The 21,706-nt window shown below is 27.8% G+C and overlaps 1 protein-coding gene across 1 annotated transcript; it reads left to right on the forward strand.

The window, feature by feature from the left end:
• Positions 1–14,304: 14,304 nt before the first annotated feature.
• Positions 14,305–16,575, forward strand: LOC108821298 (protein CUP-SHAPED COTYLEDON 2). Its single transcript, XM_018594344.2, has 3 exons — positions 14,305–14,597; positions 14,702–14,985; positions 15,715–16,575. Exons 1-3 carry the CDS (start codon positions 14,408–14,410, stop codon positions 16,345–16,347), a joined length of 1,107 nt encoding a protein of 368 aa, XP_018449846.2. The 5' UTR covers positions 14,305–14,407; the 3' UTR covers positions 16,348–16,575.
• The last annotated feature ends 5,131 nt before the right edge of the window (positions 16,576–21,706 follow it).

The raw sequence follows: 21,706 nt of genomic DNA on the forward strand, positions 1-21,706 counted from the left end.
AGTAAGTATATTGAGTTTCCATACAAAACCATAAAATTAATTATTTCATACCAAATTTTAGCAATATTAAATACATTTGGACTATTGTCGTATACTCCAAATGTATTTTATATGCATATTCTAAAAATCTTGGCCATACTCTAACTAAAACGTATAAATGGCATATTTGGTATATAACTTAAAAGTGCCATTCAATTTTCATAAAGATCTATATTACTAAAATTGAAGTATATTTAGAATTTGTTTGAAAATATAAATAACAATATATTAAGAAAAAAAATAATGGTTTAAGTTATTAAGAAAAATTTAAAGTTCATTATATTATGCAAAACTATTTATCTCGACCAACTTTAAAATATATAAAAATTACCCACCACAATTACCTAGAAATATTTTTTGTATAAAATAATCATAAAAAAATTTAAATTTTATATACATATGTCAAATCAAAATAATAATTTAAAATTGATTTATATCAAAAGTTGATTCAATAATATACATATATTCAAAAATTGATTGTTACTAAAATATTTTCCAAAACCCATTACAAAAATGTGTTCAATATATATAATAAAAATAAATTATGGCTTTTATACTCCACATTAAATGTTAAATATAATATATGTGATTATTTATATAATGGTACATATAAAATATTATTAATTATATGATTATTTATATGATGGTACATATAAAAACAGAAAATACTTGAAATTCCAAAAAAAAAACATGAAACAATCCAAAACAAATAATGAGAAATTATCTATCTGGATCAGCTTTAAAATGTACGAAAATAAGCCAATCTAATTACCTAACAAATAATGAATTTAAGTTATTAAAAAAAATTGAAAATCCATTATATTATGAGAAATTATCTATCTGAGTCAACTTTAAAATATATGAAAGTGGTCTTATCTAATTATCTAAAAACATCTTTTGTCTAAATAATCATAAAACAAAATTTAAATTTTTTGTACATATTTTAAATCAAAATAAATTTAAAATTGGTTTATATCAAAAGTTGATTTAATGATATACATATATTCAAAAATTGATTTATACTAAAATAGTTTCCAATAACTATTGTAATTTTTTAATATATAAAAAAATACAATACAAAATCCAATATTTAGCTCATTAAATTCGGTGTTGTCAGAACAAGTAATAAATCGATACATTTCATTACTTACAAGACCATACCAAATATCAAATATCATCGTCTTTTTTAGTATTTGGCTGTTAGTGGTTACCTGCCCTGCTACTTGTTGTTTACTAATAATATTTGTCTTTTCTTTTCATGAGATCTAGGATTAGAAGTGTTAAATAGTAACAAGTATTAAATAATTTATCTATCTGATTTGCTACTATCCGTTACTTGTTTAAAAAGATATTTCTGTTATCATGAAAATATACAATGTTTCTATATCAAAATATTCATGTTTTCTCTGCTCTCCTTTTTATAACAAACAAAATATTTCGTTTAAAGCAATTCTCATGTTCTTTCTAATAGAAGATAAAGTAAACTTTCATAATATTATTATTTAGTAAATAGTTTTTAAATACTCATAAATAGTAATAATAATTTACATGTATTCGTAAGCACCAAATAATAGAGCGGGACAATTAACTCATTTTTGATCAAGTATTCGAGATATCAATTATTCATTTTTAACGAGTCAAGTAAAATTTCAAAATTTTATTATTTGTATAAAGCAAGTCAAATATCTAATACAAGTAAATAATGAGTACTCGCCTTGTATCCAACCTTTACTTTTTCCAACCACGACACTAAAATTCACACTAAAAATGTTTTATTATTATATTACTAAATTATAACTTTGTTATTATTTAACTTTCAAATATAAATAATAATATAAATATTTTATTATATCATATAATATAATTCTATTATATAAAAGTAAATTATAATAAAATATTTTAAAATTACATATTTATTATTCAATATACAGTAATATTTAAACATGAGATTTAAATAAATGATTTCAATATATATTCTTTTACTATAAATGTTTACTTTATGATTTTATATTTATTTATTTTCTTATTTGTTATTTATTTTAATTTTATATTTTATTAATAAAATAAATAAAATAAATAGTATTTAGTATGAAGAATAGTGTCACATCAAATTTGATATGAATTATAGTATTGTGTAAGAATAATGTGATTTTTAGTGTTATGGTGAAGTTTTTTTTTATGAAATCATATAATAAAAATAGGGTTTTGGTGCTGGCCTTGGGTGAGAAATAACCCAAGTTATATGGCATATTTGTGGTTGGGTGAGAAATAAATAAGAGCATTTCCAAACTCTATTTTGCAGTAAAATCATCTCCAATCCACTCTAAAACTTACTCCAAAATAGAGTGATAGATATAATTACTCCAAATATGGAGTAAACCAACTCATTACTCCAAAATGGAGTTGAAATTTTTTATTTATAAAATATTCATTCACATTTAAATATTTTTGTTTTTAATAAAATATTATTATAAATAAGTATAATAATGTTATTTTACTATATTATTAAATTAATATTTTTTTATTATATAAACAGCCATCTAATGAAATATTTATGCAACAAAATATATAATATAAAGCATAAAAGATCTGTAGTGAATAAATATAATAATTCTAATGAATAATTTAAGTTGATATATTATTGTGTTTAAACAATGTAATGTAATTTTTAGTGTATTAAATGTTTCCTTTTTAAATATTATTGAGTAATTTTAATTATATAATAAAAATTAATTGTGATTAATATTGTATTTAATAGAAATGTTATAAATGGAATGTTTTGCAAATAATATAAATGAAAGGTGATATTACTAATTTTAAAATAAATATAAAACATAAAATATTAAAAATATTCAATTTTGGAATAGAAAATTGAATAATATATTGGAACAAAATACTACTCTATTTGGAGCTATTCTATTTTAGAGTATAGAATGAAGTAATATATTAGAGATGCCGTTAAAGTTATATGACATATTTGTGGTTTGGTTCGTAGAAAGTTGGTTTTGCGTCAACCCACGCGTTTCAACGTTTGTACCGATAACTAGGTGTTTTCCTGCACCATGTGCAGTAAAAAAATTTAAAATATTTTTTAACAGATAAATATAAATTATATTTAATTTTTGATTAATATTATAAATTTTCTTTTTATTAATACTTTAATATAAATTTGATTTAACTGAACATTAAAATTAAGATAAAAACAATTTTGTTTATTTTGAATTATATTTAAGAATGTGCATTTATATATTTAAAATTATAATCTTAGGTAGATTTTTCTATCTATTTATTTTAATTAAATATATTAAATAAATATGTAAAATTGCATAATTGTAAAAATTAAAATTAAACAATATTTATAAAATCTGTAGATATGTATAAGAAACTAATGATTTTACGATTTAATTTGATTTTATGATTTAATTTTTATAATTTTATAAAATATGTATATATTTTTGAAATATTATTAATTTAAATGATATTTCGAAATTTGAAATGCCATAATTGAATTTATTTATTTTACTGATGATTTATGAGTTATTACCATATTTTTAAAAAGTTCAAAAATAAAAATCGACAATAAATGTAATATATGAGTTATTACCATATTTTAAAAAGTTTAGTAGCCATATTTTAAATATAATTGTCCATGTCATATTAATCTATAAGACATGTTATCAATATTAGTAGTCATGTCATATTATTTTGTGAAAATAATTGTAGAGAAAATATGTGGTAAAATCACTTTGAGAATGATAGTTTAGGGGATGTAAAATTTCATAATTTTAAAAAATTAAAATTAAAAAATATTTATAAATCTGTAGATATATATAAGAAACTAATGATTTTGTGATTTAATTTGATTTTATGATTTAATTTTTATAATTTTCTAAAAATATGTAAATATTTTTAAAATATTTTTAATTTAAATGATATTTCGAAATTTAAAATCCTATAATTGAATATATTTATTTTAATGATGATTTATGAGTTATTACCATATTTAAAAAAAGTCCAAAAATATAAATCGAAAATAAATGTAATATATGAGTTATTACCATATTTTAAAAAGTTTACCAAAAATATAAATTAACATTAAATATAATTGTCCATGTCATATTAATCTATAAGACATGTCATCAATTTTATTAGCCATGTCATATTATTTTTGTGAGAATGATTGTAGAGAAGACATGTGGCAAAATCACTTTTCAAATATAGTCTAGGGGATGACAAAGCTTGAATTGGCTTCACTATTTTGAATGAGCCTAACTCTCTTTCATCAAATATTTTCCTTAACGTGCAATCCATCGCCATCTTCTTAGACATTTAATTAGAGCACCATTAGCAATTAGCAGTAGTGTTTCAAGATTAAAAATAGTGAAAATAAATAAGAAATAGAGAGGCAATAAAAGAAGAGGGATATACAACCAAAAAAAGAAATAGAGAGATGACTTTCTCGTGAGAAAAACTCACAAAAATGGTAACTTTTTGTAAGGACCGCCACTCACACCCGTTCTTTCGTTCTATGGGCTCTATTCTATCCGGCGATCGGTTCGTTAATTATTTTGAATGTTCGAAATCATTATTTATTGGCCATACAATCACCACCAGACACTTTTCCGTACTTTGGCCTCACTCGTATGGTATCGCGAATCACTTCCGATAGGTCATTCATCATTTCACTACTCCATCTCAAGCACGCTTAACTCTGGAGTTCTAAACGGATGTATGACAAAAAATGTAGGTCAACTTTGGTGATATCGGTAGCCAAATCAATTTTCTTAAGCATTTTCATATTTAAAAACTCGGGATGTTACAATTCACCCCCTCTCAAAGAACGCAACATTCTCGTTGGGTCCACCCATGATAGGTCTCAAGACGCCTCTCGTGTCAGAACTGAGACGGTTAACCATCTCTGATACCTCTTGTAACGCCTCGACCGCACACAATTAATGGGTCATCCACGCTAGCTCTCTTGGCCTATGCCCCCATCTCATTCGACGGTCGTCTCGTTAATTATTTCGAAAGCTCGAAACTATTATTTACTAACTCTACAATCACCACCCGAACTTTCTCTCTATTTTGGCCTCATTCACACGGTATCGTGAATCACTTCTCAATGGTCACCATCATTTCACTATTTTAGTCCAAGTACACGTAACTCTAGAGTTCTAAACAAATGTGTGACAGAAAAATTAAATCAACTTTGGAACCAAATCAATTCTCATAAGCCTTTGTATATATCACGATGTTACACTTTTGTAACACATGTCATTCTCTTACTAGTTTAGATTTTTATCATTTAATAATTAATTACATGACAATTAGTAACAAAATTAATATTATTAGCCTTTTTGTCAACATGACAGTAATTATGCGGAAACAGAATTAGAGTCGGATAACTAAATTGGAAACACTGGATGTCAAGCATGGTTTGATGCAAACAAAGTGATACCAGTGGTGCAAGGGCCTGAGATTGAAGACCAAGCCATAAGCTTGGATAATATCTGCTTGTTAGATGGATCATGGACGTCTCAAAGCCAATTCAGTGGATGTAGATGGGTCTGGATGGACAGTGGCGGGAAGATTGAACTAATGGGAACACGAAATATTCCAAGACAAGAATCAGCTCTTCATTCTGAAGTACAAGCACTGCGTTGGGCGATGGAGAATATGCTTCAGCGCTCAACATGCCAGCGTTTTGGAACAGATTGCAAGGAGCTCATTGCTATGTTTAAGGATCCCACCGGGTGCCCAAGCTTTGCGACGGAGCTAGAGAGGATAGAGACGCTTCTAATATGCTTCTCAGACTTTGACATCTCTTACGTGCCAAGAACACGCAATCAGTTCTCTGATCTTTTAGCAAAAACAGCTAGATCTTTCCATAGAGAGTTACTTTTCATTGGTTGTTCTATTCCGGTCTGGTTACCCATGCCACCTCAAGTTTGAGTAATAGAATAACCGTTTGCCGTTAAAAAAAAACTAAATTGGAAACACTGAATTAATATTTGCCACAACTGAAGGTGTTGTCCAATCACAGTGTGCAACTTTGTCCACCATTTTGTTATATGCTCTTAATATATTTCGAAGCGTAAAAGTGCGGAAGAATTATTTATATGTTCAAATTCTTCCATATGTATAGAAGCTAGTTAGTCTTTCTATATTGACATTTTCACCGATTGAAAATAATATGCTACGAAATATTATTATTATTACATTAGTGAAATAGTTGATGAAGTATTTTTAGGTTGTGTCAGGAAATTGTTTTACTTTGAAGATCAAAACTTATACTCTTTGTATGATGTTTTGCATATAGAAAACTACTATTAATTATGACAATCAAAAGAAATTGTGATGTATTTTTTTATGACTGTCCTAAAACATGTACAAAAGTATATAAGGTTGAAAACTATAAACTAATATATTAATATTGTATAAATAATGATTAACAAACCATTTGACAAAAAAAAACAGAAAAAAACAAACCTAAAAACCGCCTGCAGCAATATATTTTATTTGGTATTTTTAGTTTAATTCTTGTTTTTTTTTGTCAAACAGTTCAATCTAAACTATTAAAACTGAAATACATTTAGTATTTAGCCCTAATTTTTCCTAAATAATTACAGTTTGTGCCATTGTATTTAAAATCTAATAATTAATTCAAATTACAACTACTTCATTAATTATTTAGATTTTGCGGGAGTGTTCACTTACCTAAACTTAACATTTATGTTTACAACTTACTACTTTATACATTGTAGTTTTATATCTTATATATTAATCATTTGAATTAAAAATAATTAAAGAATTGAAACCGGTCAAATGTTGGTGAATCTGACCACTTTAATATACTAAATCAATTATGATTAAACTCTTCTCAAATTCTGGTGGCAAGTCTCGACATTTGCTGAAATGATAGTGACTCAGATTAGACATATAATATTGCACTTAAAAGATTGAATTAAATAGAACTATAACTATTTCTGAACCGGTTAGTTTGGTTTATATCTCGATTACAAGATGGTATTTTCAAATATTAGTTAGATACAATATAAAAAGCAGTTAGAAATAAATAGCATAATCCTAATCATTCTGTGATTTTTGAGCATTTATGAAAAGTTGAAAACTACCTTTTCAAAAAAAAATCCACACAATACGTCATCATAAAAAGTTGTTATTAGATCCATTTTGTTATAATAAAACGTGATTTACTCCTAAACTAACTTCCTTAACTATTTTTCCCTAAACTCAAACATAGTTAATTGGAAATCTAACCTTCCAAAATAGAATTTTCAATGGTTTATGCGTTTGAATACAACTCAATTATATGGAAAAATTTAATCAAACATGATTCTCTTGAAATCAAACATTCCAATTTCCAACGTTAATCTATATCATTAAAGTTGAAGTACACAATTGGATTGTTTGGAAATAAAAATAGTAGAATAAATGAGATATGTTTGGAAATATAGATAGTAGAGATGTGCATTTTCTTTTACTTACACATTTAGTCATTGTATTTTCAATAAATTAATAACAAATTAGAATTGTTTAGAAACATGAATAACATATTTAATATTTCTTTTTATTTAAACATTTAGCCATTATTTTTACAAAACAACTTTTTTCTATATTTCTTTTTATTTAAAATTCTATCACTATATTTATAATTTTTTTTTTTTACAATTCTTTATGGTGAAAATAAAAACACAAACTGAAATATAAATAGTATATTATATAAAACAATTTTTAAAAACAGTATTATTACCTTATTTAATTTAGTCAAATATAAAAATTTCAATAGTTCAATTTTCAAAAGAAAAAATATCATAAAATTAATAATAATTCATAGAAAACCAATGCAAAAAATTAAAATTTTGAAATATGGATAAAAGTATGTCAAGAAGAAAAAAGTAATGGGTTATGTTATTAATAAAAATTGGAAATCCATTATATCAGTTTTAAAATATACAACATGCACTACAAGAAAACATGTTTTTTGCTACTGCACAATTAGTAGGTAATCAGTAGCTAAATCAAGATTAGTGACCGATTAGCGACTGATTAAGGCTGTCGTTATAGTGCTCGTCGCTAAATAAATCAGTCACTGATCGGTCAGTATTTTGCGACTGATTAGCTACCCAAAAATCAGTCGTGCAACAGTCACTAAGTAGTGGGTAATTTACGACCACGGGAACGACTCTAAAGTGACTACTTTAGTGACCAAATAAACGGTCGTGTTACAGTCGCTAAATTTAGTGACTGCGTTGCGACTGATTAGCTACCGAAAACTGACTGAGTTGCAACTGATTAGCCAACCGATGTAGCCACGGTTTGTGACCGATTACTTACTGACTTAGCAACTGATAATTAAATGACTACTACAAACATATATTTGTTATTTGCTTATTCTTATCCATTTCGTTTTTTTTTTGTGGAATTAAAAATTTATACATAAAATTTAAACATACAAAATGAAAAAAATGAAAGTGATAAACGTTTTTAACATAACATAAGAGGTACCAAAAATATACATTGGATCACTTGAGTTGTTTCCTTCCAAAAAGATACATAAGATCAGAAAACAACTCCAACACTTGAGTTGTTTTATGCTCAAGATACCAAAACACCATAATTCAAGTTAACACCATAACAACACCATAACCAAAACACAACTTAGCTTCTACTGATTAGTAGAAGCTGGAGATGATGCTGCTTCAGAGGCAATGAAAGCAAGGTACCTTGGGTCAGTTGAAAGCATATACTTCTGCATAGTGATGAACTCGGTCATCTTAGACTGGTTAGCAGCTTCAACCCTAGCACGGTCTTCCTCAGCCTTGGCAATAAGAACAGCTTGTTCTTCTATCTTGCGTTCAGCTTCTTCAAGCTTCCTTTGCATGTGCAGGAAAGAAGCAGAGCTGCTGGGATCATTTCTTTTCCGCTTAAGCTTCTTCTTGAGGCTTCCAATACCAAAAAGATCTCTTTTGTCATTGGAGAAAGTTGACTACAACAAAGAAAAAAATATGTCAGTCATCACCAATCAATTTCCAAGCTGGAAAACATTAGCTAAAGTGTAAATGCAAAAACAGAAGACTGGATTTTTTTTTAAAGAAAAAACACTAGACCTGAATAAAGAGATCGTTGTCCTCTTCTACTGATAGCAGTGGCTGGCGGTCATCTGAGATTTCAGTGCTATCAAGGTTAGCCAACTTCTCTTCCTTATTCTTTTTGTAAGCCTCAATAACCTTTTCTGCTTTGAAATCGACATAGGTTCCATCTTTTTTTGTATGAGCCTTGATGAATACTTCACCAAAAGTCGCAGGTCTTCCCAACTCAGCTGTCTGAAATGAAATGCAAGAAAGTCATAATGAGTGAAGTGTTACTGCTTATGAGACAAAAAAAAACGAGACAAAGAAAATGAGACAGAGAAAATGGGACTAACCAGCTCCTGTTCGATTTGCATATATGACTTCTGCCCTGAGTTATGCTTGGCAATACCAAGACCATTACGGTCAGACTTTCGAGCCTTTGATGCCTTTTTGCTCTTATCCACTGCTGCAGCAGTGTCCCAATAGGTAGTCATTTGCTTCCAGAGTGTATCTCCTATCCAATTCGGCTTTCGAGATGTCCTTACATCACTGACCATACCCTTCATTCGAAGCTGACAAATGGCTTCAAAGTGTTCTTGAACAAGACCGGTTAGCATGGGATTCCATGTGTGTGATTTCTACAAAATAACAGAGAAAATGTGTTAGTCTAAAGAAAAGAAAGAAATATAAATCGCATGTCAAACAAAAAGCTATGTATACATAATAATCATCACAAAATAAAGGACTATAGATAGAGAAGGTACCGCAAATTCAACAAAGTATCCTTCTTATCTGTCTCTAAGCACACAGGTCCAGCTATAGAATGGCTTATTAAATTTCTTTTTCATGATCTTTGATATCTTACGGGCCAAGCTGGACTTGTCATAGCCAAACCTGCAACACAAGAGGAAAAAGAACAGAACTCGCAATCAGCAAACTCAAACTTAATGTCTCCATGATGTTAATATCAGCAAACGCAAACTCAAACACCAAGCTGGACTTAATGTCGCAATCAGCAAACTCAAACTTAAGAACAGAACAGACAAGCTTCTTGTGAAATAGATAGACCATGTTTTAGCTTTATTCACTGGTCCATTCGCCATATCTTTAACCCAAAGAGGAAAAGGATGTGTGTTGCTCCAGTAGCTAACCTATATAAATAAATTTACATATAAATAAATAAATATATATATCAATATAAAGAACGAAAAAACACTACCGTTCATCTATAATTATTAAGACATACATAATCTTTCACCCATATATGATATTCATCGGCTCTTCTCGCAGAGAGTTCATTTTCCGAGATGTCTGGATATTTTGCACTGATATAATCTTCGAACATCCTATATTAGACGAACAAATAAATATGAAATATCAAAGTAGGATATATAAAAAAAACATAAGGTTAAGAATTGTCAAATTATATACCTCTCAAATGGCTGAAAATAATTACAATTTCGCAAAACATATGAATGTGCGCATCGATAATCTTTTTCAGATAGCCATAGTTCTTGCATTTCCCCACTTGGACGACCTATATGAGTAAATATATCAGGAACTCCTTCGACATGATATACAGGGACTTGACCTTCATCAAATCTTGTGAACCTGCCCAAATGATGAAAATATAACATGTTAGAAATAAAAAAAGTTAACATGTGAATCATATATATATGTATTTACCTTGATTTCGTTTGTATATTGTCAGCAAAGTAGTGCTCTGAGAAAAAAGTTATCTCCTGATTGATATATGCTTCAACTATCGATCCTGCCGCATATCTTTTGTTCTTTGCAGTTGCTTTCAACTTTTTGAAATTCCGTTCAAAATAATACATCCATCTGTATTGCACGGGCCCTCTAGTTCAGCTTCATATGGGAGATGTATAGGCAAGTGTTGCATCACGTCGAAAAATGATGGTGGAAAGATCTTTTCCAAATTGCAGATTATCAAAACTATGTTCTCTTTAAGTTTTTTAAGCCGGCTTTTTTGCAAAGTTCTGGAGCAAAGGTCACGGAAAAATAAACCAACCCCTACAATATAAATACAAACTGCAGATTGTGAGTACAACACATATTATCAACACATATTTTTGAAGATTTCATAAACAAAAAAAAATACTACCTGATAACGCAAGATGGACGTTTTGGTCGAGGAGATTTGCAAATATAAATGGAAGTAGCCTCTCCATAAAAACATGACAGTCATGACTCTTCATGCCTGAAAACTTTCAATTCTCATGATCAACACACTTAGCTAGGTCCGAAGCATAACCGTCTGGGATTTTAATCGAATGTTTCACACATTCCAATAAACTTGTTCTTGCGGTCTTGTCCAATGTGTAGGGAGGGAAAGGAGCCTTCCCATTGCTATCAACATGTAAATGTTCCCTATCACAGAAAAGTACTATATCCAATCTTGACTTGATGGTGTCTTTAGACTTACCCTTCACATTCATAAGAGTATTGATGATGTTGTCAAAAAAATTCTTCTCAATATGCATCACATCAAGATTATGTCGAAGAGTAAGGTCCCTCCCAGTAACGTTTTTTTTTTCAAAATCTTGTAAAACGTTTAAGAGGATTTTTTCTACGGGTGACGAGTTACAAAAGTTGTGGGTTTTGCTTCTATATATAAAAATATTTGTGACTGTATAGCTACCGTTTTGCTACTAATTTTGCGACTGAATAGCTACTACTGCAATCAGTCATAGAAAACGGGTGTACTGAACTAAATATGATTTCCACGTGTTTTGTAACTGCATTATGCGACCGATATGTGAATATTAGACGATCACATGTTTCAGTCACTAAACGGTAGCTAATTTGCGACTGAATAGCTACGCCCGTTTAAGGACCTTCGGTTCAGTAGCTAAGTAGTCGTAAAAGAGCGACTACGTCGGCGACTAACTGCTGTGGTCGTAAATTAGCTATTATCTAACGACTAAATATTAGTAGTGGCAAATCAGTAGCTAAGTAGTCAGTAATCAGTTGGTATATTTAGTGACCGCGGCTGTAGTCACAAATTTCGGTAGGGAAAAACCTGTTTTCTTGTAGTGATGGACTAATTTAATTCTTAAAAACATTGTTTTGTCTAAACTAATCATAAAATAAAATTTAAATTTTATACACATATTTCAAATCAAAATAATAATTTAAAGTTGATTTATATCAAAAATTGATTTAAAATATGCATATATTCAAAAATTTATTTTTACTAAAATATTTTCCAGTAACCATTATTAAAAATGTTTTCAATATACATAAGAAAAATCGAACAAAAAGATTAATTTCTTATACCAACTTAAATTATGGTTTTTATATTTCACATTAAACTTTAAGAATATAATATATATGATTATTTATAAGATGAAACATATAAAATACTATTAATTATATGATTATTTATACGATGGACCAATACAATTAATTATATGATGACATATATATATATGATACATAATAGTGACTAGGGCTGGGCGTTCAGGTATCAATTCCGGTTCGTTTTGGATCTGTTTGAGTTTCGGATTTTCGGAGTCAAAGATTTCAGTCCTACTCATATATTTTTAAATTTAAGTTCGAATTATGAGTAGGGCTGGACGTTCAGGATATTTATATTTATATTTGACTATTTATATTTGACTATTTTATATATTTTCAAGTATTTAAACCAACCTAAAAGTATCATATATATTCTCGATGTTTTTATATACATTAAAACCAAAAATAATTAATATATATATAAGTATGTAAATCATTTTCGGATACATTTTTATATCCAAAATACTCTGGTTCGAATTGGTTATGGTTTTGATTGTTTAAATATCAAAATTATAAATAATTAGAATATTTAATCAATTTTGGTTCGGATTTGGTATTACTCTTTCGGATCGTGATCGGTTCGGTTCTTCAGATTTAAATTTTTTATCCAGTTTTATATTGACATGAAAAATAAATAGTAATATATTTTTGAAATATACACCTGCACGGGCGTGCGGGTCAAAATCTAGTTATTGTTAAATCTTGCAATGACATTCATAAAACTTAAAATGTACTTATATGGTTTTTTTTCCTTTCAGATATTAAAACCCCATCACATGACAAAAGAAAATGGGAAATGAAAACAAAATCTAGATAAAAAGACAGAGAGGTGAAAGGTGGAGAAGGTGGTGGCGTGTAGTAACGAAATCTCTGTCAATTTTTTGATAATTTTAATCATGTACTATGCTGACACTCCAAGATTTGAGACAGCCTTACTAGTATAATATCCAAATTTTATATAAATAAAATGAAAACTTTTCATTGTGCAAATAACTAGTGGTGTATGTCTAATAAATAATGTATCCCTTACTACAAGTCCACAATACTATTGTTTCGATTAGTCGTTGTATGAACAATAAATAATAGAGAAATAGTATGGTTCCCAAACGCATAGTATATTTTTTAAAAAATAAGATTGTAGACAAAATAAAAGACTAATAAATAAGAAGATACAATCTGCATCCTCTCTTATATTTTCATCACTGACAGGGAATACCACTGCACTTTTTCTCATGCACGCACGCATACTCAGATAATAAAAACACGGACGCTTCATGGTTAATTTGGGTTTTTAATTCGTTTAACTAAAAAACCTCGACTCTATAAATCAAACTATATAGATAAACTAAAAAAAGTGATGTAATAATCTACTTTTGCTTTGCTCTCTTTGCTACAAGACAAGGCAGAGAAAACCACAGATTCCTATGAGAGAATAGACGTACCTGTCTTTTTATTACAATTATTGTCTCTACGATCTTTTTATGTTAATGCAAATACAAAAAACTCCATATATTTCGCCGTTTTTGTTCTATCAAATCCCAATGTATAAAAATATACTAATATACAAAATAAAAATAAAAATATCATCCACATTACTCCCTCTGTTTTTTAAAGATGTATGTTTTAGAGTTTTCACACATATTAAGAAAACACATTAATCATGCATTGTTTTTAGAAAATATCAAATTTCAATGCATTTTAACCAATAGTCTTTCAATAAATTCAACTAATTTTATTGAAAATTACAATTTTTATATAGAAAACATAAAAAATACATCTTTTTGAAACAAATATTTTTTCCAGAACATGCATCTTTTAAAAACAGAGGGAGTATAACCACATCCTCACTCAAGAACCATCCATATCCTTTCCATTATATCCGTGTATCCTCCCTTTCAAAGCAGTCTGTGTCACCTTAGGGTTTCTCTCCCTAAAGTTTTTAACATCATTTCTTCATGGACATTCCACTTTACCACTATGACCACGGCGGAAACAGCCAATATCTTCCGCCAGGTTTCAGGTTTCACCCCACGGATGAAGAACTCATCACCCATTACCTCCTCCGCAAGGTTCTTGACGGTTGCTTCTCAAGCCGTGCCATTGCAGAGGTTGATCTGAACAAGTGCGAGCCTTGGCAACTTCCCGGTAAGAGAAAACAAACAAACTTAACTTACTAACATACGTTTGTCATTTTTTTTCTTGAAGCTTTAGTTTTAACTAACTGAACCACTCTCAAATTACTTTTATAGGAAAAGCTAAGATGGGAGAAAAAGAATGGTACTTTTTCAGCCTCCGCGACCGAAAGTATCCGACGGGACTGAGAACGAACAGAGCAACGGAGGCTGGTTACTGGAAAGCTACCGGAAAAGACCGAGAGATTTATAGTTCAAAGACTTGTGCACTTGTTGGGATGAAGAAGACTCTTGTCTTTTATAAAGGAAGAGCTCCTAAAGGAGAGAAGACTAATTGGGTTATGCATGAATATCGTCTTGAAGGCAAATTCTCTTATCATTTCATCTCTAGAAGCTCTAAGGTATGTTAATTAAATTTGAAACCTTTTTATCTTTTTCTACTAGAAATTTATCTTTTCCTAAAAATTTTTTTTTCTGATTAATAAATTAGTATATTTTTTTTTGCTTTTTGATTTTGTTTTCAAGAGTATGACATAATCGGTGACGTTGAGTTCTTGTTTTGCTTTTTTTGCTGCATTTAATATCGATATCTGAAAAAGCATGGCTATTTATTAGGGTTGAAGTGAGATCATCATGGATCATATATAAAAAAGAGAAGATCTGCTGTTTTTATCATCACGAATCATAAAACAGAAAAGATCTGCTGATTTATTTCTTGGGATTTCAATTATAATGGTGTTTTCTTATAGAATAAAATTTTAGTATTTTGACAAAATAAAAAAATAAATAGGACATCCTACTTTTGGAAACCTCAATGCGACCCCCAAATCCAACGTAAACACATCTTCAGGATTTTTCTGACCTATCTTCAGGATTTTCTGATTTATTAAATTTAAGTAATTTATTTTTGGGACACTTCTCTTTTAATTAATTTTCCTTAATGTCATATCCATTGCGATAATAACGTACATTCCCTGAATGCAAGCTTTTTTACACGGTTTCTTTTTAACTTCACTCTTAATATATCCAAGATCTAACCTTGACTTTGTTTAGCAAAAAAAAGATCTAACCTTGACTTCTCGTCATTATATATAAATGATATTCTCACAAATTTCCTTGTACTCCCTCAGGACGAATGGGTGATCTCTAGGGTTTTCAAGAAAACCGGTTTAGCCAATACCGCAGCTTCCGGGGGAGGAGCAAGTGCTAGCGTAAGCAGCTGTACAGGTGGGTCTAAGAAGACGAAAGTACCCTCAACCATCTCCACAAACTACTGTGAACAACCAAGCTCTCCTTCCTCCGTCTCACTCCCTCCTCTATTTGACCCCACCACAACACTCGGCTACACTGATAGCTGCTACTCCTACAACAGCCGTAGCACTAATACAACCCTCACAGCCACTCCGATAACCGAGCACGTGTCCTGTTTCTCCACTGCCACTACTACTACTGCCTTAGGCTTAGATGTTAACGTTGACTCATTCAACCATCTTCTACCGCCTGCTCCGCCTGGGTTTGACCCCTCTCCTCGTTTTGTCTCTAGAAACGTCTCAACTCTATCTAACATAAGGTCGTTCCAAGAAAACTTCAATCACTTTCCTTACTTTGGGTCGTCTTCTGCATCGACCATGACCCCTTCCGTTAATCTGCCTTCTTCCCACGGTGGCACTGGAATGAACTACTGGCTACAGACAACAGCGGAAGAGAACGACACAAAGGCGGGTCTACTTGCTGGTGGACTTGATTGCGTATGGAATTACTAATCAAAAGAGGCGTAAACTAAATAATTGTGTTCACTTTAGGTTTTTCTTAAAGAAAAGTTCTAGGATGGTTATGATATCTCTAAGTGTGATAGAGAAGCTTAATAATGCGCCTATCTTGATGTTTTCGTTCAATGATGTAGCTTTTATGTGTATCCGGGCCGTGTTAGTTTAAGTTAAGAAAAGTGTTACGTGGACTACTTAAGGTATGTATAAGCTACCGTCGTTATGTATCAATGTTTATCATCATGTTAATTTCATGGTTTTCACTATTTGATATTTCCCATGATATTGGACTGTGAATTCGTTGTGTCAATCGTATATAATCAAATCCCACATAATGAATTTAACTAATCGATAACCTTTTTATGTAGACTAGGTGTTTTCCTACACGTGCAGTAAAAAAATTTTAAAATATTTTTAACAGATAAATATAAATTATATTTAATTTTTATTAATATTATGAATTTTCTTTTTCTTATCAATATTTTAATATAAATTTGATTTAGCTAAACATTAAAATTAAGATAAAAACATTTTTGTTTATTTTAAATTATATTTAAGAATGTGCATGAATATATTTAAAATTATAATCTTAGGTATATTTTTCTATCTATTTATTTTAATTAAATATATTAAATAAATATGTAAAATTGTATAATTGTCAAAAATTAAAATTAAACAATATTTATAAAATCTGTAGATATATATATAAGAAACTAATGATTTTACGATTTAATTTGATTTTATGATTTAATTTTTATAATTTTCTAAAATATGTATATTTTTGAAATATTTTTAATTTAAATGATATTTCGAAATTTGAAATGCCATAATTGAATATATTTATTTTAATGATGATTTATGAGTTATTACCATATTTTTAAAAAGTCCAAAAATATAAATCGACAATAAATGTAATATATGAGTTATTACCATATTTTAAAAAGTTTACCAAAAATATAAATTAACATTAAATATAATTGTCCATGTCATATTAATCTATAAGACATGTCATCAATTTTAGTAGCCATGTCATATTATTTTTGTGAAAATGATTGTAGAGAAGACATGTGACAAAATCACTTCTCAAATATTAGTCTAGTGGATGTAAAATTTCATAATTGTCAAAAATTAAAATTAAAAATATTTATAAAATCTGTAGATATATATAAGAAACTAATGATTTTACGATTTAATTTGATTTTATGATTAAATTTTATAATTTTCTAAATATATGTATATATTTTTGAAATATTTTTAATTTAACTGACATTTCGAAATTTAAAATGCCATAATTGAATATATTTATTTTATGATGATTTATGAGTTATAACCATATTTTAAAAAAATCCAAAAATATAAATCGAAAATAAATGTAATATATGGGTTATTACCATATTTTTAAAAGTTTACCAAAAATATAAATTAACATTAAATATAATTTTCCATGTCATATTAATCTATAAGACATGTCATCAAATTTATTAGCCATGTCATATTATTTTTGTAAGAATGATTGTAGAGAATACATGTGTCAAAATCATGTTTCCTGCATCATGTGCAGTAAATTTTTTTAAAAATATCTTTAATAGATAAATATAAATTATATTTAATTTTTATTAATATTATAAATTTTCTTTTTTATCAATATTTAATATAAATTTGATTTAACTGAACATTAAAATTAAGATAAAAACAATTTTGTTTATTTTGAGTTATATTTAAGAATGTGCATGTATATATTTAAAATTATAATCTTAGGTATAATTTTCTATCTATTTATTTTAATTAAATATATTGAATAAATATGTAAAATTGCATAATTGTCAAAAATTAAAATTAAACAATATTTATAAAATCTGTAGATGTATATAAGAAATTAATGATTTTACGATTTAATTTGATTTTATGATTTAATTTTTATAATTTTATAAAACTATGTATATATTTTGAAATATTTTTAATTTAAATGATATTTCGAAATTTGAAATGTCATAATTGAATATGTTTATTTTAATGATGATTTGTGAGTTATTACCATATTTTAAAAAAAATCCAAAAATATAAATCGACAATAAATGTAATATATGAAAACTCAACCTTAGGTTTGAGTTTTCGTCGGAAATCGAAATTTGCATATTTCTTTAGGTTTTTAGGTCCAACATATTAATTACATGTTGTTGTAGATGATTTTAAAGTATATTAAAATCATGAATTACATTTTATTTTTTTAATATTATAAATTTTCTTGTAAATCTTTTTCACCATGTGAGGTAAAAGAATTTTAAAATATTTTTAATAGATAAATATAAATTATATTTAATTTTATTAATATTATAAATTTTATTTTTCTTATCAATATTTTATTAAGTTTTAAAATTAAGATAAAACAATTTTGTTTATTTTTAATTATATTTAAAAATGTGCATGTATATATTAAAATTATAATCTTAGGTAGATTTTTCTATCTATTTATTTTAATTAAATATATTAAATAAATATGTAAAATTGCATAATTGTCAAAATTAAAATTAAACAATATTTATAAAATATCTAGATATAATAAACTAATGATTTTACGATTTAATTTGATTTTATGATTTAATTTTTATAATTTTCTAAAAATATTTTTATATTTTTGAAATAATTTAAATAATATTTCGAAATTTGAAATGCCATAATTAAATATATTTATTTTAATGATGATTTATGAGTTATTACCATATTTTTAAAAGTCCAAAAATATAAATCGACAATAAATATAATATATGAGTTATTACCATATTTTAAAAAAATTTACCAAAAATGTAAATTAACATTAAATATGTCTATGTCATATTAATCTATAGACATGTCATCAATTTTAGTAGTCATGTCACAATTATTAATCTAGGTGTTTTCCTGTACCATGTGTCGTGATGAATTTTTAAAAGTTAAATTTTATATTTTAAAATGTAATTTATTAATATTATGTATTTTATTATTTTGACCAATAATTAATATAAATATCATTAATTAAGCATAAAATTAAGAGAATTTTTTTTTAAAATTATATTTAAGAATATATATGTATATATATAAAGTTAAAATCTTAGATAAAAATTTATTTATTTCATTTGGTTAAATGTATTAAATCAACTTGTACAAAATTACTAAAAATCATATAAAATTGTATAGTTATCAAAAATTAAAACTAAATAATATTTATATAATTTGTAGATATCTAAAAGAAACTAATGATATTACTATTTAAATTTTTAAAACAAAATTCAGAAAAATTAGAAAATTTTAGATAATAAAAATTTTATAATTATAAAAGTTAAATTATATAATATTTCGAAATTTAAAATGTCATATTTGAATATATATATATATTATATATATATATATATATATATATATGTATATATATTAAAGTTAAAATCTTAGATAAGAAATTATTTATTTCATTTGGTTAAATGTATTAATTAAATCAACTTGTACAAAATTACTAAAAATCATATAAAATGTATAGTTATCAAAATTAAAACTAAATAATATTTATATAATTTGTAGATATTTAAAAGAAACTAATGATATTACGATTTAATATTTTTTTTTAAATTCACAAAATTTAGAAAATTTTAGATAATAAAAATTTAATAATTATAAAAGTAAAATTATTAATATTTCGAAATTCAAAATGTCATATTTGAATATATTTATTTTAGTGATGATTTATGAGTTATTACCATATTCTATAAAGTTTACCAAAAATATAAATCAATATTAAATGTAATATATGAGTTATTGTCATATTCTAAAAAGATTTCCAAAAATATATATCAGCTTTAAATGTAATTGTCCATGTCATATTTAACCATATGACATGTCATCAATGTTAATAGACACATCACAATTTTTTTATGAAAATGATTGTAGAGAAGACATGTGGCAAATCAATTCTCAAATATAGTCTATGGGATTGGTTTTTTCTCGAAGCCAAGGCAGATTTAATATGGCGGTTTTGCATAGGTTTCCAGAATTAAACTATGGCGTACATATTTTCGATAATAAAACAATATTGGTAACCGATTTAGATAATTGCCATAATTACCTAAACGTATGTGACTAGTAATTTATGCACTTAAAGATAATCCAGTGTAATGTCGATAAGAAATTAAAGACAAAGAACATAACCAAACAAAATAAAATAAAAACATAAATAGAGCATAAACTCATATATGTCCACAAGTCTATTCCTTCTACATTTCCAGAAGAATTCGATATCAATAGAGCTGACCTAAAGAACAAATGTCTTGAGCAGTCCCAACCACGAAGGGAATATCACCAAGCCATAATAGAACCAGCAACATCAGAAACAATCGAGAGATCAAACTACACCAACTCCAGTAGCTGTTATCTATGTGAAACTTGCATGACCAGAAACCACCACTAAAACTAAGATACAAGGACAAAAGACCTTGAAACGCTACTTGGAAAAACGTCAAAGAAGACCACCAGTTCTTACACGCTGACACTCGCAAAGCAGCCAAGTGACCTACAAAACAAAGACTGCCCACCTCCTCGCAAGAGAAAAACTGAAGGTCAAGTTAACTGCTTCGTCTAGAAACCATCTCCCAAAACCACAAAGGTCCAAGATAAGGTCTAGTAGATACCTCCACAGCGAACATAAATCACAAAAAACGAACCCAAAAAGCTAACTTAGGATGCGACGAAGTGACTGAAACAGCAAGAATCAAACAATAGCAGTATTCCCACGACTTCAAATTAATACTAATTCACCACACAAAAACATAAGTTCCGATGATCGAGATGCTAGAAAAACCATCCTTCCTAGAGACATAAAGCCGGCAATAGAGATGCTAGAAGAACCATCTCTCCCCGGAGACAGAAAACCGACGGTAAAAAGCTTTGAGAACCTCTTTCCTCGGAGTCTTAGCCGCTCCCGGTGGCGGTGAGAACCACCAACCACCGGAACAAGAGAGAGAAAACCGACGGCTGCTCTTCTAACTAGGGTTTCCTCTAACCTCTGAAAAAAAAAAAGATAATCCAGTGTAACACGACGTCGTCCTGTTTTCGTTCTAGGTAATGTTAATTTATAACTTCTCTCGGTTTACAATATCATGTCACGTACACAAAAATTCGAGTTTCAACCAAGTAACAAGCATAAGTACTTGTCTACTTGTAATAAGGTGGTTTAGTAAGTCTATCAATCAAAATTGAAAATCAGTTCCAGTTACGAGCCTTTTCTTGCTATCTAGCCACCAAATACAACATTTTGGGAATAAAGATATGCCATATCGAGTAAATTATGCCAAACCGGATAGAAATATTCGTTTTAGCTTTCAAATTTTTA

Source organism: Raphanus sativus, chromosome 9 (assembly GCF_000801105.2).
Source record: "Raphanus sativus cultivar WK10039 chromosome 9, ASM80110v3, whole genome shotgun sequence".
In the NCBI taxonomy this organism is placed as follows: domain Eukaryota; kingdom Viridiplantae; phylum Streptophyta; class Magnoliopsida; order Brassicales; family Brassicaceae; genus Raphanus; species Raphanus sativus.